The 15410-nt window shown below is 42.8% G+C and overlaps 2 protein-coding genes across 7 annotated transcripts; both read right to left on the bottom strand.

Annotated features, from left to right (window-relative positions):
* Nucleotides 1-204: 204 nt before the first annotated feature.
* On the bottom strand, nucleotides 205-7086 carry LOC116206379 (ABC transporter B family member 11-like). Of its 3 annotated transcripts, none has more exons than XM_031539233.1 (13): nucleotides 7069-7086; nucleotides 5469-5838; nucleotides 5302-5356; nucleotides 5017-5192; nucleotides 4642-4863; nucleotides 4304-4542; nucleotides 3677-4202; nucleotides 3169-3442; nucleotides 2194-3074; nucleotides 1776-2042; nucleotides 1225-1488; nucleotides 827-1120; nucleotides 205-725 (listed from the first exon to the last, which is right to left on the bottom strand). In XM_031539233.1, the coding sequence occupies exons 2-13, from the start codon at nucleotides 5769-5771 to the stop codon at nucleotides 369-371; spliced, it is 3858 nt and encodes a 1285-aa protein (XP_031395093.1). In that variant the 5' UTR covers nucleotides 5772-5838; nucleotides 7069-7086; the 3' UTR covers nucleotides 205-368. The 3 variants fall into 3 exon arrangements, with proteins under 3 accessions (XP_031395093.1, XP_031395092.1, XP_031395094.1); XM_031539232.1 differs by lacking the exon at nucleotides 7069-7086 and adding an exon at nucleotides 6539-6688; XM_031539234.1 differs by lacking the exon at nucleotides 7069-7086 and adding an exon at nucleotides 6539-6688 and having other exon boundaries at nucleotides 1896-2042.
* Nucleotides 7087-8720: 1634 nt separating this feature from the next.
* LOC116204969 (ABC transporter B family member 4-like) lies at nucleotides 8721-14646 on the bottom strand. Of its 4 annotated transcripts, none has more exons than XM_031537367.1 (13): nucleotides 14494-14646; nucleotides 13736-14101; nucleotides 13586-13640; nucleotides 13315-13490; nucleotides 12990-13211; nucleotides 12645-12883; nucleotides 12031-12556; nucleotides 11638-11911; nucleotides 10678-11552; nucleotides 10245-10511; nucleotides 9899-10162; nucleotides 9509-9802; nucleotides 8721-9401 (listed from the first exon to the last, which is right to left on the bottom strand). In XM_031537367.1, exons 2-13 carry the CDS (start codon nucleotides 14030-14032, stop codon nucleotides 9045-9047), a joined length of 3846 nt encoding a protein of 1281 aa, XP_031393227.1. In that variant the 5' UTR covers nucleotides 14033-14101; nucleotides 14494-14646; the 3' UTR covers nucleotides 8721-9044. The 4 variants fall into 4 exon arrangements, with proteins under 4 accessions (XP_031393227.1, XP_031393226.1, XP_031393228.1 ...); XM_031537366.1 differs by having other exon boundaries at nucleotides 14399-14530; XM_031537368.1 differs by having other exon boundaries at nucleotides 14370-14497.
* Nucleotides 14647-15410: the final 764 nt, after the last annotated feature.

The raw sequence follows: 15410 nt of genomic DNA, 5'->3' as shown, positions 1-15410 counted from the left end.
CTTCCGGCAGTGGAACAAGAAAGCCGTATGGGTCTTCTGGTGGGTGAGTAGGTTCTTACAGAGGAGCAGTGGTTCAACAGAGGCAAGTCACAGAGCAATGCCGCCATTTTTAACTAGTACGCAACAACTCATCTTCGAAATAAATATATAAATACATAAATCAGAGAAAGGAAAAACAAAAAATAAAAATATAGAAAAAGGAGGGATGTGAAACATTATAGATATATATTGATCGCTGAATGTCTACAAAGTTGTCAAACCCTCTTGTGGGTCAAGAAAATATGCAAAAAGAAGGAAAACAAAAACGAAAATATTTCTCCCTAAGAATCAATATATGTCAATCAATCTCTTGCTCGAAAGAAGATGGCTCAAGTAGTCGAGGCACTTGTGTGGAGAGCGACTAAAGATGCATAGAAGCCGTCCTTGATGTTTATCAGTTTGTCATGCTTCCCTTTCTCAACAATCACTCCATTCTTAACCACTGCAATCACATCAGCATTCTTAATCGTGGAGAGCCGATGGGCTACCACGACTGTGGTCCGGTTCACCATGACTCGATCAAGCGCGTCCTGGACCACCTTCTCTGACTCAGCATCCAACGCACTCGTGGCCTCATCAAGCAAGAGAATCTTAGGGCTCTTTACTATTGCCCGAGCAATGGCCACCCTCTGCTTCTGACCTCCCGATAACTGGAGTCCTCGCTCTCCCACTACTGTATCGTATCCCTACATATCAAAATACGGTAAAACGCGTTAGAAAGAAGTTGAAACTTATTTCATCATATGCAACTCCTAGAACATTTCATTTGGGACTAATTCTTAGTTACCTGTTGCAAACTGCTGATGAACTTGTGGGCATTGGCTAACTCAGAGGCAGCAATAATTTCTGACTCCGAAGCATCGCCGTCTTTCCCATATGCAATATTTGCTCGAATCGTATCGTTGAATAGAACCGGTTCTTGGCTGACTAGACCCATCTGCTGCCTCAACCACTTTAGCTGTAGCTTCTGAATATCGACGCCATCAAGTGTAATATGACCAGAATCAGGGTCATAAAATCGCTGCAATAATGAGATAACCGTTGATTTCCCGCTCCCGCTCTCCCCCACCAAAGCGACAGTCTGAAAGGAGAACAAAACCAAAATCATGTCAATGTTAATATATTTCTCTAGTTTTGCAATTTTTTTTGAATGAGTGAAATATATATCTCCGTTCAGGCGCTCACCTGCCCTGAATGAATGGCCAAGTTAAGGTCTCGGAAAATCTGACAGTCAGGTCGGGACGGGTACTTAAAGCTTATGTGACGAAGCTCAATTTCTCCCTTCACATCCTCTGGTGTCATCCCTGACTCATTGCTTGGGTCTATTTTGGACTTGCGGTCAATTATTGAAAATATGGATGCAGCAGCAGCTTTACCTTTGGTTGAATCAGGACCCAAGGTGCTCGATTGGCTTATGCCAATTGCTGCCATTGATAGGGCAAAGAAAACCTACAAAATATACATATCCAGATAAATATCCAGACTTGTCTTCTCAAGAAGTTGGAGCAATATATACAGAAATTCCTATCTCATCCTGCAAAACTACGGGAAAATTTCCATTTCCTATCATGCATAAATGACAAAAATAAGGTGACTTCATGAATACGCTGGATTATTGAGATCCTGGACAGCAATATATGTTGTATTCTTCGCTTGCTGAGGTGAGATGAATGAAAAAAGGGAAAGCTCAAAACTGTTATGCAGAACCTAAATGAAATACGGGTCCTTGTGCTTACTTGAAAAACATCTGAGAATGTAGTGTGGCCGGCTTCAACAAGTCGAGCTCCAGCATAGAAACTCGTTGCATAAACGCAAAACATCAAGAATAAGGAAACCCCGAAACCAATCCCGCTTACCAACCCTTCCCTGATCCCGGTCTTCAATGGGCCTTCGCATTTCTTCTTGTAAAGTTGCATCATTTTCTCCTCTGAGCAAAAGGAAGCGACTGTCCTTATGCTCCCAACTGCATCTGTTGCTACCTGACTTGCTTCCTCATACATCATCTGAAACAGCAGAGAGGGCAAAAATATTCAGATTGCTATCACGAAATGATTTATGTATTTGGTAGTAGCTATGTGCTCACATCTACGCATTTAAAATTTAAGCATCTGAATTAGAAGGCAGTGCTCTCATAGAAATTTGCACACTATTTACCTTTGCATCAGCACTGAACCCTTTCATGAATTTCACTTGAACGTATCCATTGACCCCAATAAGAGGGACGAGTACGAGAATGATAAATGCTAACTGCCAACTTGCAACAAAGGCGATGACCAAACCCGCAACCGCTGATGCAGTGTTCTGAACGAGCAGTCCAAGTGCATCCCCAACAAGGGCCCGTATTGATGCTGCATCAGCAGATAATTTTGCTCCGATGGCCCCACTTGAGTGTTGAGGTTCATCAAACCATCCAACTTCCATGTGGACCACTTTCTCAAAGCACATGGACCTCACCCGTTCAATCAACTTACACCCTGCCACAGCGAAAAGGTAAGTTCGTGCAGGGTATGCAAGTAGTGAAGCGACCCCAAGGGCCATGAAGATAAGAGCCCAGAACTTGGAGTCCTTCCTTAGCTCGTGGGGGGGCTCGAAGAATGTCTTGATCGCGTGTGAGATGAGGATCCCAAAGATCGGGAATATCACACCATTGATTACTGCAGCAATCAACCCAAAAAAGAGTACTGGGATCTCAGGCTTGTTAAGGTACGCGAGGCGGCGGATAGAGACCTTAGGGGATTTTTCCGTGCCCTGTGCAACTGGGGACTCAGGGCCAGTGTTGTCAGGGATGTTGAGGCCAGTGGGCATGCCAAAGGATATGGAGAACGAGTGCCGACTACTATTTCCAATTGATGATCCTCGGCTGGTCGAGTGGACCATAGACATCCTCTGACTCCGACTGAATTCTCTGTTGAATTCTGTTATTTCTGACTTGTTACCCACATCTGTGGACTGTTCCGAGACTTTGTTCACTTCTTGCAATCGAATTAGCTGCGAGTAAGCACCCTCGGGATCTTTCAGTAGTTCCAAGTGCGATCCTGAATAATTTGGAAAAAAAAAAAGTCATTAGACATCTAAGCTGGAAAAGTAAAGGTACTATATTGGAAGCTGCTAAGTCCAGTGGGATTTTACCTTTCTCAACCATTTTTCCACGATGAATAACAGCAATCATATCTGCATTCTTAACAGTGCTCAGGCGGTGAGCAACAATTACCGTTGTCCGGTTCACCATAATCCTGTCGAGCGCCTCCTGCACGATCCTCTCAGACTCTGCATCAAGCGCACTTGTGGCTTCATCTAATAGTAAGATTCTCGGGTCCTTCAGAATAGCCCTTGCAATTGCAATTCTCTGCTTCTGGCCACCTGAGAGTTGTGTTCCATGGTCACCGACCATAGTATCCAATCCCTGAAAGCAATAACGTATCTGTTAGATACGCACTTGATAGAATGTTGCTGCTGCACCTTTTACAAGGATTCCAGCTAGTCTATTCTTTCTGTTCTAGCTACGGGTTTAAATTGGTAGGAGTAGTTGGCCACTTCACAATTTCAAAGGAAAACTATGAATGAACATTGGAAAAGATATTAACAAATTATTTTGGAATTAAATATTCGAGAGAAGCATAGACTTTGGACTTTGGACCTGCGGCAGTTTGTCAATAAACTTCGAAGCATTTGCAAGCTCAGCAGCTGTCCGGATCTCTTCGGGAGTTGCACCCTCTTTGCCATAAGCGATATTATCTCTGATGCTGCAAGAGAACAGAACCGGCTCTTGGCTAACTAACCCGATCTTGCTTCGTATCCACTTGAGCTGAAACTCCCTAAGATTGATACCATCTATTAGGACTTCTCCACCCTGTGGATCATAAAACCTCTCAATCAGGCTGATCACAGTGGACTTCCCGCTCCCGCTTTGTCCAACCAGTGCAGCAGTGGCCCCGCTCAGGATAGAAAGAGAAAACCCATTAAATATTTGTTCATTGGGCCTCGCAGGGTAGCTGAAGTAAACGTCTCTTAGCTCTATGTCCCCTCGAATATCATCCATTGTCTTCCCTCTCATGTCGTAGGAATCAATCTCTGGCCTCCTGTGGATGGTTTCAAACATTTTGTAGGCTGCAGCTTGGCCAGCAGCAAAGGCACTCATGCAAGGAGAAGCCTGGCCTAATGACCTAGAACATCCATTACCAAGGGGGATTACTCAAGATCAAAATCATTTTGGATCACATAGACAAAACAAATTGTGCAGACAGAGTTCGAATTATTGACTTACATTGAACCAGTCAAGACGGCGATAATCACATTGATAACTTCTCCACCAGTATATCCCTTTTCCACAATCAACTTCCCACCATACCAAATGGCTAACGCATAACTGCAGAAGAATATGAAAAAGACAGTTCCGATGCCTAAACCACCACCTAAACCTTCGTAAACTCCTGAGTTGTAAGCTTCTGCGATAAATTTGTTGTAGTTTGCTATCGCTTGCTTCTCACCAGTAAAAGACGCAACCTATAATTAAACAAGACTAATATTTAATCCACATTATAGAGAGGGACAACTTATTTATGAGCAGATATGATTGATCAAAAGAAGAAAAGGAATATGTACAGTTCTGATTGAGCCGATTGTCTGTTCAACAACATTTGCTGCCTTTGCATATGCAGCTTGACCACGAGCTGCCATCTTAGAGATGAAGAGGGACATGGCCCCACCAGCCACCACAAGGAGAGGGATAGACGATAACATCACCAGCGTGAGAAGCCACCCTTTGACAAATGCTATTATAAAGCCTCCAATGAAGGTCGAGATGAGCTGCAAGAACTTCCCGACCTGCAAAATCATTTAACTGACTGATGAGTATTTCGGGCCGAAAACTATATAAAAGAGAACAAGGAAAATGTACCAGTTTCCGAAATGGTTTTCCATCTTTCGTTGGAAATGTCTTTTCTCATTTGTCCAGAACCAGACAGAGGCTAGCATTACCTTCTCGCCCATAGCATCCTGTATAAGGACAGTGTCACCAGACATTCTTCCAACAACCTCTCCTGTGTTTGTTTCCTTGTCAAAAAAGGCGACGTCTTGTCTCAGTATTGTCTGCAAGTACAAGCCCCGAATTCTTGCAGCCTGTCTCTCTCCCGTGACCATCCAAGAAGCCACCTCTAAACCCACATAACCAGAGGAACAAGGTACAGAAAGAAACCTGTCACTATGTGCCCAAAATTAAAACTTGAGAAGCTAAACTGACAAAGGATGGAAAGATATACTTACGAAGAAATGCTGCCACCCCCGACCCGATTGCCAAGTAAACAAACTTGAGAGAGACCTGAAATTTCGCACAGAAACTAATCAATGGGCGTCCTCATAAAAGCAAATATAACCAAGAGTTTGACTTTTGAGATTTAAATACATTTGATAGAGTCATAGATGAGTGTTACCTTGGAGACAACTTCGACAACATCTCCATTATTCTGATTTTGCCCAAAAGAATCAATAAGCTCCCCGAAAAAGACTGTCATCAGGGGCATAGAAATTCCATTTCCAATTGCACCGATTGTCCCGACAATCATAAGGAGAACATCGGTTTTATCGGCAAAGGAGAATAGCTTGTGGAACGGAACAGTATTCACCTTCCCATCTCCTTTGTCTGTTTGGTCCTCAGGACCCTTTGACGAGGTTGTGGCGGCAGCCGTCTCTGCTGTCCCTGGATTATCCCCTTGGAGGCCATTCTCAACGGCCATATCGCCAATCCCAGCAAATGACCAGCCGTAAAGCTGCTTTATGTGGAAGTTTTATATTGTGTTGCACCTGTAGAACAGAAGGAAAATTTGCTAGAATTAGCAATCCTTTTCATGGACATGGAAGAATAACGTGGATTCGCCATCGAACAGAAATTATTGAAGAAGATGAACTCGTAAGCAGCCGACCAAGAAAAATGCCATAAACTATTGTTTGCAGATGTCAATGCATTAACTCATGGTCTTCTCTTTTAAATGAAAAACTAGTTCATGGTCCTTTTGTTTGTCGGATAGTCTGTTCTTGATAAGATCTGCAGACTGGGGGAAACCAATTGAGAACAATTTCCAAGAGGCTGACTGATGTGTAAGAAAAAAGTATCATTAATGATCATATTGTTACAGGACATTAGCAGAATTAAAAAGAGAAAGGAGTTTGAGGCTGAAAGAACAAATCTTCTCTGTCCGACCACATGAGAATTAATCTCTCATAAGCAGAAACGATTAAGAATCTGCAACAAGGAAACTCTTGCCTCCATGGCAATGCCATCGGGATTAAAAAAGAAACAAATGGGGATTAACAAAGTAAGAATCTTTTCGAAAACACGCCGATGAAATATTTAAATAGCAACTGGAACACGGATACCTATGAAGAATCCGCTCAAGAGCAAGAACTGATCCAAATCCACATTCTGTAAAGGGAAAATAAAAACTTGGAATGACAAGGGAAGAAGGGAAGATCCCTTTTTTACGTGAATTAAGATCAGACTCACCCGTAATTAAGAAGTGTATATCCTTAGTTCTCTATCTCTAGCTGCAAATGACACAGTTGAGCTGACTCTGGCTCAGCTCCTAAAAATTTAAATGGTGTGGCTTTAACTGATTTTTGCAGACACATTTCTATGCACTATATGTAGCATGGGGTTTCCTTATTGAGCAAGCATTATGATCTTCATATACAAGTCAGCTCAGCAGACGCCCATATTAATTGCAACAAAAAATTCAAAAGGTGGTTTTTTGTTTTTTGTTTTTTTCCTTGGTCAACGGTGATGGCCATCAGGACTTTCTCTGTGGTCAAAAAGGGATCCTGCCCGACAGCTTTTGTGCGTTCCTTCCTATTCCCACCTATATGCCAAAAGAGCATGCTTGCGGGAACAAGCGGTCTTCTAGAAGGAGAAAAACCGCCCCTCCCAACCTAAAGTTAGTCATGTTGACGTAAGGAAACGACACGAAACCGAACAACGAACCCAAAGGACTAACAAATAAAGAGTTAGATGGTTGAGAAGCCGTTGATTGTACTGACAGGCAAACGAGAATCCGAGCATGAGCTCGGATGCCGGCCGAACAGGGTCCCCGGCTAAGAAGCCATTGCACTGACTTGGCTCCTCCGATCGCCGCCCGAAATGGATGTCGTCAACCTCAAGATTGAGGCTTTGGCGGAGCTTCCTGCCGAGAATGAGGAACCCGCATGGGTTTTTTGTGGGCGACGAGGTTCTCGTTCTGCCTCTGCCGGGGGAGCAGTGGAGAGAGGGAAGGGAACTCCCTCCCGGCAAAATTTCACGTTCAGGCGGCGGCTAGATTTTTTTTTAGAGTAAACTACTAATTCGTGAGATCGATGATACATCAAATCTGATATCAAAAAGTTTTTACATCAATTTTGACATTGATATATTAAATTTATATCATATTATCCCTTTCGTATGTTAAAAATTAGACAGAAACTTTTGACGGAATAGACAATATAATGTATATTTAATAGTTCAAGGTCAATTATTATATGAAACTTTCTCGATCATTTTAGCTTTATTTAAAACAAACTTTTGTATTTTTAAAATGTATAGATATAAATTTGTGGGACATGTTATTATTTTCTCTATTTTCGAGCTTTTTTTTAAATTGAATTTTCCTTTTAATTAATAAATTTTCTAAAACATATTGATATAGATTTGTGGCACTAACATTTTTTCTCAGTTTTTTTAAGCTTTTCTTAAAAAATGATAATTTAATTTTAATTTATTTTAAAAAATTTGAAATATATAAATATAGGTTTGCGGTACTAGTCGATATTTTTACTCGATAAGGATGACATGAAAGCAGCAGCAGATGTTGTCAAAAGAGATCAGCTACAACAATTTGAATGAATGTCATACGACTTGCCCATTCGAAGATAATCCGAGTTTGGTATTCGAATTTCACTTTAGATTAGTCCCTAATGAGGGCACACCAAACTCTTGACTACTACTAGTACGCGCTACTATTCTATGGATCTACAATTACTTGATGCACAAGCAAACCGCAAGTTGACTACTACAATTAATAATTGCTATTATGTGAGCGTTTGAATTTCAGGCATGCCCAGCTACGAATAATCACCCTTTGCTCGTGACACTAAAGAAGAAAATTAAACTGGGATTTGACATCCGAGAAGCATGGTGGATAAGTATGAGTAGGTTGTTATATTATAATATCAAAGTACGACTATTATCAACTCTCTAAAAAGGACCGATTAAAGAGCGCCGTATCGCGTATTTGTTGGTCATAATGCTCGACCAAGGTCGCTCTCATTCGATAGACAACTTGACAACACATTAGATTATATGTATCGCAACAGTGATCAATTTGGGAAAAAAAAAATTGTATCGGTGAAAAGGATTGCTAAATTTTCTTCCAACCACCCCTCCTTTTGTCAAGAATGATTTTGGTTTTTATATATTAATTTATTTGACATCTTTTTTTTGATAAGTTAATTTATTTGACTTCGATAGATAAGTTTTGTTGCCACCTACCCATTGCCAGAACATTGACACTGCTTATGCTCAACGGGAAATTCTTTATTTTTTACATTTTCCAAATTAAATTATATTCAACTATTCATTGTAATAATTATCACCGTTCGGTTGTTAATAAATGGACGTAAAAACGTCATGCATGACGCTTCTCAAGAAGGGCCACATCTCCGAAAACAAATGTTCTTTTATTTAAATTCACACCGCTTCAACCTTTAGTTACGTGACGCAAAGTTGTAAATTTCTTGTCTATCACTATCTATGGGGGTCATGGAAAGTCCGATCAGTGAGAAACAAAGTCGGAATCTCTCAGTTTCAGTCGATGGCGCATGTGACATACTCTTACATGTAACGTAATAATTATTTATGAAGAGCAGATTTTGTTCCTATTTTCATCTTGTGAGAAAAAGAAGTGAAAATTTAAAAAATTTCCCCCTAAGAAATTTAATGAGAGCATAGTAGAGATCAAAGCTCTTGCAGGAATGGACACTGATCAAGCAGTCGACGCGCTTGTGTGGAGAGCAACCAGAGACGCGTAAAATCCGCCCGTGATGTTTATCAGTGTGTCGTGTTTTCCCTTCTCGACGATCACTCCGTTCTTGACCACTGCGATCACGTCCGCGTTCTTGATTGTGGAGAGCCGGTGTGCCACCACAACCGTGGTCCTATTTACCATGACTCGGTCAAGCGCATCCTGAACCACCTTTTCCGACTCGGCATCCAGTGCGCTCGTGGCCTCGTCAAGTAGTAGAATCTTCGGGCTCTTGACTATGGCCCGTGCGATTGCCACTCGCTGCTTCTGACCGCCCGATAGCTGGACTCCTCGCTCTCCCACAACCGTTTCATATCCCTTCGCATTGTTGCACGCGAATATATGTTAAGAAAGATTACTATGATTAATTGCGTATGTGCAGACGAATTCGGATATAAGAATGGGGAACCAACTTATATAACTACCTGTTGCAATCCGCTGATGAACCTGTGGGCATTTGCCAGTTCAGAGGCTGCGATGATTTCCGACTCCGTCGCATCTCCCTCTTTGCCGTAGGCGATGTTTGCTCGAATGGTGTCGTTGAACAGAACTGGTTCTTGGCTGACCAGACCCATCTGCTGCCTCAACCACTTCAGCTGCAGCTTCTGAATATCGACCCCGTCGAGGGTAATATGACCAGAATCGGGATTGTAAAATCGCTGCAATAATGCGATAACTGTTGATTTCCCGCTCCCGCTCTCACCGACCAAGGCAACATTCTGAAAGAAACAACATTCATGTATTTCAGTTTATGTCTCCTCAGGATCTGCAAAATATTGTTTTAATGAATGTTTTAACTTTTATGCATCCTTTACCTTTCCAGAGTGAATGGCCAAGGTAAGATCACGGAAAATTTGAACGTCGGGTCGAGAAGGGTACTTAAAGCTTATGTGACGAAATTCGATTTCCCCCTTCACGTTCTCTAGTGTCATTCCAGACTCATCGCTCGGGTCAATCTTGGACTCTCGGTCTATTATTGAAAAGATCGATGTGGAAGCAGCTTTAGCTTTGTCCGAATCGATAGTGAAGGAGCTCGATTGAGTTATCCCTATAGCTGCCATTGTTAAAGCAAAGAAGACCTGCAAAACAAGTTCCATAACCCGTTACATTCCAAACTTTTCCTTGCAAAAGTAGAGCAGGAACCAAGGTCGATCTGGTTACCCGGAAAACATCATCAAAAGTCGTCTGGCCAGCCTCAACAAGTCTTGCTCCTGCATAGAAACTCGTCGCGTACACGCAGAACAGAAAGAAAAAGGCAATACCAAACCCAAGCCCGCTAATCAACCCTTGCCTGATACCCGTCATCATCGGGCCCTCACATTTCTTCCGGTAAAGTTGCATCATCTTCTCTTCTGCACAGAAGGAAGCGACCGTCCTTATGCTCCCCACCGCATCAGTAGCCACTTGACTTGCTTCCTCGTACATCATCTGCGATGGTACAAGATGCATAATAATCGAGCTACTAGCAAGATTTAATATTTCCGATACATAACTGAAATTAGCTTTCCAATAGATTATCGAAAAATATCCACTGACCAGCTGATACAAAAGATTAACAACTTATGAGGTGAAAGCTTGATATGATGTTTATTACCTTTGCATCGGCGCTAAATCCTTTCATGAACTTCGCTTGAATGTATCCATTAATTCCGACCAGAGGAATCAGTGCGAGAACGATAAATGCTAGCTGCCAGCTAGCGACAAAGGCAATGACCAAACCTGCGACTGCCGAAGCGATGTTCTGAACAAGCTGTCCTAAAGCATCGCCCAAAAGGGCCCGCACCATCGCCGCATCCGCTGACAGTCTCGCCCCAATGGCCCCACTTGAGTGCTCGGGTTCATCGAACCATCCAACTTCCATGTGGACCACTTTCTGGAAACACAAGGATCTCACCCGTTCAATTAACTTACACCCCGCGACTGCGAACAAATAAGTCCTGGCAGGGTAAGCCAGAAATGATGCCGCACCTAGAACCACAAACATAAGGGCCCAGAACTTGGAGTCCTTCCTTAGCTCTTGCGGTGGCTCATAGAAGGTCTTGATTACACTTGAGATGAGGATCCCAAAGATCGGAAGAATCACACCATTGATTATTGCAGAGATCGAGCCAAAAAATAGTACTGGGATCTCGGGCTTATTGAGGTTAGCAAGACGGCGTATTGAAACCTTATGGGGTCTCTCCTTGTCTGGTGAGACCATGGAGTTGGGTTCGGCGCTCTCATTGACGTAAAGGCCACTGGGCAGGCCAAAGGACATGGACAAGGAGTGGCTGCTACTGCTCCCAATCGAGGATCCTCGACTGAGTGAACGTACCATGGATGTCCTCTGACTTGACTGCCTGTTGAATTCGGTTGTCTCCGACATGTTTCCAGTGTCTGCAGGGTCTTTGGATTCTTTGTTCACTTCTTGCAATCGGATTAGCTGAGAGTATGCGCCCTCAGGGTCTTTGAGTAACTCCGAGTGTGAACCTGATCAATTCCGAAAATGAATTGTCATGCATAATTAAGTCATCCATGTACATATAGTTAGCCACTAGTCTTCTATTAAATCTACCTTTCTCAACCATTTTCCCGCGATGAATAACAGCAGTCATGTCCGCATTTTTAACCGTGCTCAGGCGGTGAGCAACGATGACAGTTGTGCGGTTGACCATGATCCTGTCCAGTGCCTCCTGCACAATCCTCTCAGACTCTGCATCGAGTGCACTCGTGGCTTCATCTAAGAGTAAGATTCTTGGATTCTTCAGGATCGCCCTTGCTATGGCAACTCTCTGCTTCTGCCCACCCGAGAGCTGTGTTCCATGTTCACCAACCATAGTATTTAATCCCTGAAACCGAAATACTTGCTGTTAAACCAATTTCTGGTGCATACCATTATGCGCATTCCAACGGGCTCTAAGACTTTTGAATATATGACTTCGTTTGGCAATAGTGATAAAAACTGGACCTGAGGCAGCTTGTCAATGAACTTAGCAGCATTTGCAAGCTCAGTGGCAGTTTGGATCTCTTCGAGAGTTGCACATTCTTTGCCATATGCAATGTTATCTCTAATACTGGAAGCGAACAGAACTGGTTCTTGGCTTACTAACCCGATCTTGCTCCGTATCCACTTGATCTGGAACTCCCTAGGATTGATCCCATCTATCAGGACTTGCCCGGCCTGCGGGTCGTAAAATCTCTCAATCAGACTGATCACGGTGGATTTCCCACTTCCGCTCTGCCCCACCAGTGCAGTGGTGGTCCCACTCGGTATGGAAAGGGAAAAGCCATCGAATATCTGCTCTTCGGGCCTGGCAGGGTAGCTGAAGTAAACTTCCCTTAGCTCTATATCCCCTCGAATATCATCCAGTGTCTTCCCTGTTGTACTGTAGGAATCAATCTCAGGCCTCCTCTCAATAGTCTCAAACATCTTGTATGCTGCAGCTCGGCCTGCAGCAAACGCACTCATGCACGGTGAAGCCTGGCCCAGTGACCTAAAGAAAAGGGATTTTCCGCGATTGTTATATTCTGGGAAGTAGAAGGAATCGAATTTGTGCTATTGGAGTTTGGAGGACGACTTACATTGAACCGGTCAAGACCGCCATGATCACGTTCAAAACTTGTCCACCGGAATATCCTTTTTCCAAAATCAACTTTGCACCGAACCAAATTGCCAAACCATAACTGCCAAACATTATAAACATAAACGTTCCAAGACCTAACCCCACAGCCAAGCCTTCGTGAACTCCCGACTTGTAAGCATCTACAATAAACCTGTTGTAGAGTGCTATGGCTTTCTTCTCACCGGTAAACGACGCGACCTGCAATGAAATAAGACTTAACAATGGAATTGGATTCCATATACTAGGAATAATTTGATCCATGGTGGAACATAATTGATCGAAATAAACAAAAACAAAAAAGTACTGTTCTGATTGAGCCGATTGTTTGCTCGACAACATTTGCTGCTTTCGCATAAGCGGACTGCCCACGAGACGTCATCTTGGAAATGATCATGGACATGGTCCCACCAGCTATCACGAGGAGAGGGATAGATGTAATCATCACCAGGGTGAGCAGCCACCCTTTGGTAAATGCTATGACAAAGCCTCCAAAGAAGGTCGATATGAGCTGCAGGAACTTCCCAACCTGCAAAATTTCATCAAGTCGAACAATCAGTATTGGCACCAACGATAAGATGATACAGAAAAGTTTCACAATTTCCCCTCATCACAGCCAAAGCTAGCATTACCTTCTCGCCCATGGCATCCTGTATCAGGACCGTGTCGCCAGACATCCTCCCAACAACCTCTCCCGTGTTCGTTTCCTTGTCAAAGAAGGCAATGTCCTGTCTCAGAATTGTCTGCAAGTACAAGCCCCGAATCCTCGCAGCCTGTCTCTCTCCAGTGACCATCCAAGAAGCCACCTCTGAACCGCAGGGGGAAACCAGTGAGCGAACCTTTCTCGACTCACGAGCTGGAAACTCAGTAATTGTGAGGATTGAGCAAGAGATATATACTTACGAAGAAATGCAGCCGCTGCCGACCCAACTGCCAAGTACACAAACTTGAGGGATATCTGAAATGTTTCACGGAGACAAATCAATACCTGGTGTACTAGGAGAACCAAGATGGCCATATATGAACATAAGCAACATCCAAGACATGTCATACCTTAGAGACAACATAGACCACTTCTCCATTGTTCTGATTCCTTCCGAAAGAATCAATCAGCTCACCGAAAAAGATGGTCATGATGGGCAGAGAAACTCCATTCCCGATCGCACCAACCATCCCTATGATCATCAGGAGGACATCAATCTTGTCGGCAAAGGAGAACAGCTTGTGGAAGGCAACCGAGTTAGCCTTCTCATGTCCTTTGCTCATTTTTTCCTCAACGCTCTGGGACATGGTAGTCGCCTCTTCTCGCATTCCCGAAGAATCGCCGTTTACACCATTCTCAACTGCCATAGCGCCCGATTCTGAGAGACCCGACTGGTGGTACGACTTCTTTATATGGAAGCCACTGTGTCCCTGTACCTGCACATACAGCGTGAAAGCTAGTTTCCAGTTCACGAAAGAACAAAAGGGTCCATAGGCGGCTGAATTTGTTAAAAAAGATTTTCATCCCATCACACTGCTGACAGACAAAGATACCTTAAACTATTTGTAAGAGATTTGCACGACCATCTCGTTTAGCCAAATGGAACCCAACCAAAAACAATTTCCAAAACGAAGAAAACAAAGATCATCACACCATTGCGTAACTTAACCAGAATCAGTCAAAGATCAGAGAAGAACATAGAACCTTCGTAAAAATTCCAAACTTCACCTCACCATTGAAATCAAAAGCCAGAACCAATCCAAACCCACATCATCGAGAACAGAGATTGGGAAAGAAGAAGAAAAAGGGAAGGAGAGAGCAAACTCACAGACAGAACAGAGGATTGTCCTCTGTCACAGCTTCTCAGCTCAGTACTATGTTTGATTTGACAGCTGATCTGCCGCCCGAGACTTTCTCATGCACTAAATGCAGGATGTGGTTGCTTGCTTGAAGGTCAAGTATATAAGTATGACCCTTGTGCGTGTACGTATATAAATATATTACTAATATATTATGCTCCATATTTTGGAAGACTCTCCTTCCTTCCTTCGACCACCATTATTGCTTGCTTACTTACGCGTACACACGACGCGAGGAGCCACAGTTCAGAATGATAGGTCAAAGATTCAGGGAATATAGACTAGAACATCAGACAAATATAACTCTCTCTTTTGTCAAACGGATCCCCGAGTTCTTGAAAAATTGTATCGTCCTGTCTAGGCATCGCACCTCAGGCCTTCTTCCCGAAACAGTTTTTGTTAGAATAAGTAGAATAATAAGTGCAACCTGCTTGAAAATATTCGGAGAGGAATAAAATGAGCAGAGAATTACATGCATGGGTTTTTCCACCAACCCCCTTCCGATAGAGGCGCTTTTATTGTACCGATTAAAAATGGAAATGTAGCAAACATAGCGGGACCAATTGTATATAAATTTCTTGCCATCTTTATAGCATCCACTCTCTCTCTCTCTCTCTCTCTATATATATATATATATATTATAGGTGATCGTGATTGATGTAGATTGTGTAAACTTTGCGATAATTAGATATACTTAGATAGATTATGCAACAATTTTGTTAAGTTGGTTTTATTCATGGCCGGGTTATACATTTGAAATAAATAAATTGAAAGAAAGTGTTGTTTATGGCATATTTGAAGAAAATCTCTTACATACCCATTTCGCAAGAAAGGGGTGGTGCCAATGTTATTGGGCGAATAGTGCCAATTGAAAGCAATGATCTTA

Source organism: Punica granatum, chromosome 4 (genome assembly GCF_007655135.1).
Source record: "Punica granatum isolate Tunisia-2019 chromosome 4, ASM765513v2, whole genome shotgun sequence".
NCBI classification, from domain to species: domain Eukaryota; kingdom Viridiplantae; phylum Streptophyta; class Magnoliopsida; order Myrtales; family Lythraceae; genus Punica; species Punica granatum.
This window is presented reverse-complemented; position numbering and strand designations above follow the sequence as displayed.

What these genes read in the sequence shown, in the direction of transcription:
- LOC116204969 (XM_031537366.1), bottom strand. An exon ending in GGCAGCGGCTGCATTTCTTC is followed by an intron (nt 13,491 to 13,585) that starts GTAAGTATATAT and finishes CCTGCGGTTCAG; the next exon opens with AGGTGGCTTCTTGGATGGTC. An exon ending in CGGGAAAATGGTTGAGAAAG is followed by an intron (nt 11,553 to 11,637) that starts GTAGATTTAATA and finishes GGAATTGATCAG; the next exon opens with GTTCACACTCGGAGTTACTC.
- LOC116206379 (XM_031539233.1), bottom strand. Translation starts at nt 5,771, where the DNA reads ATGGCCGTTGAGAATGGCCTCCAAGGGGATAATCCAGGGACAGCAGAG. An exon ending in TTGTCGAAGTTGTCTCCAAG is followed by an intron (nt 5,357 to 5,468) that starts GTAACACTCATC and finishes GCGAAATTTCAG; the next exon opens with GTCTCTCTCAAGTTTGTTTA. An exon ending in TGGCCATTCATTCAGGGCAG is followed by an intron (nt 1,121 to 1,224) that starts GTGAGCGCCTGA and finishes TTCTCCTTTCAG; the next exon opens with ACTGTCGCTTTGGTGGGGGA.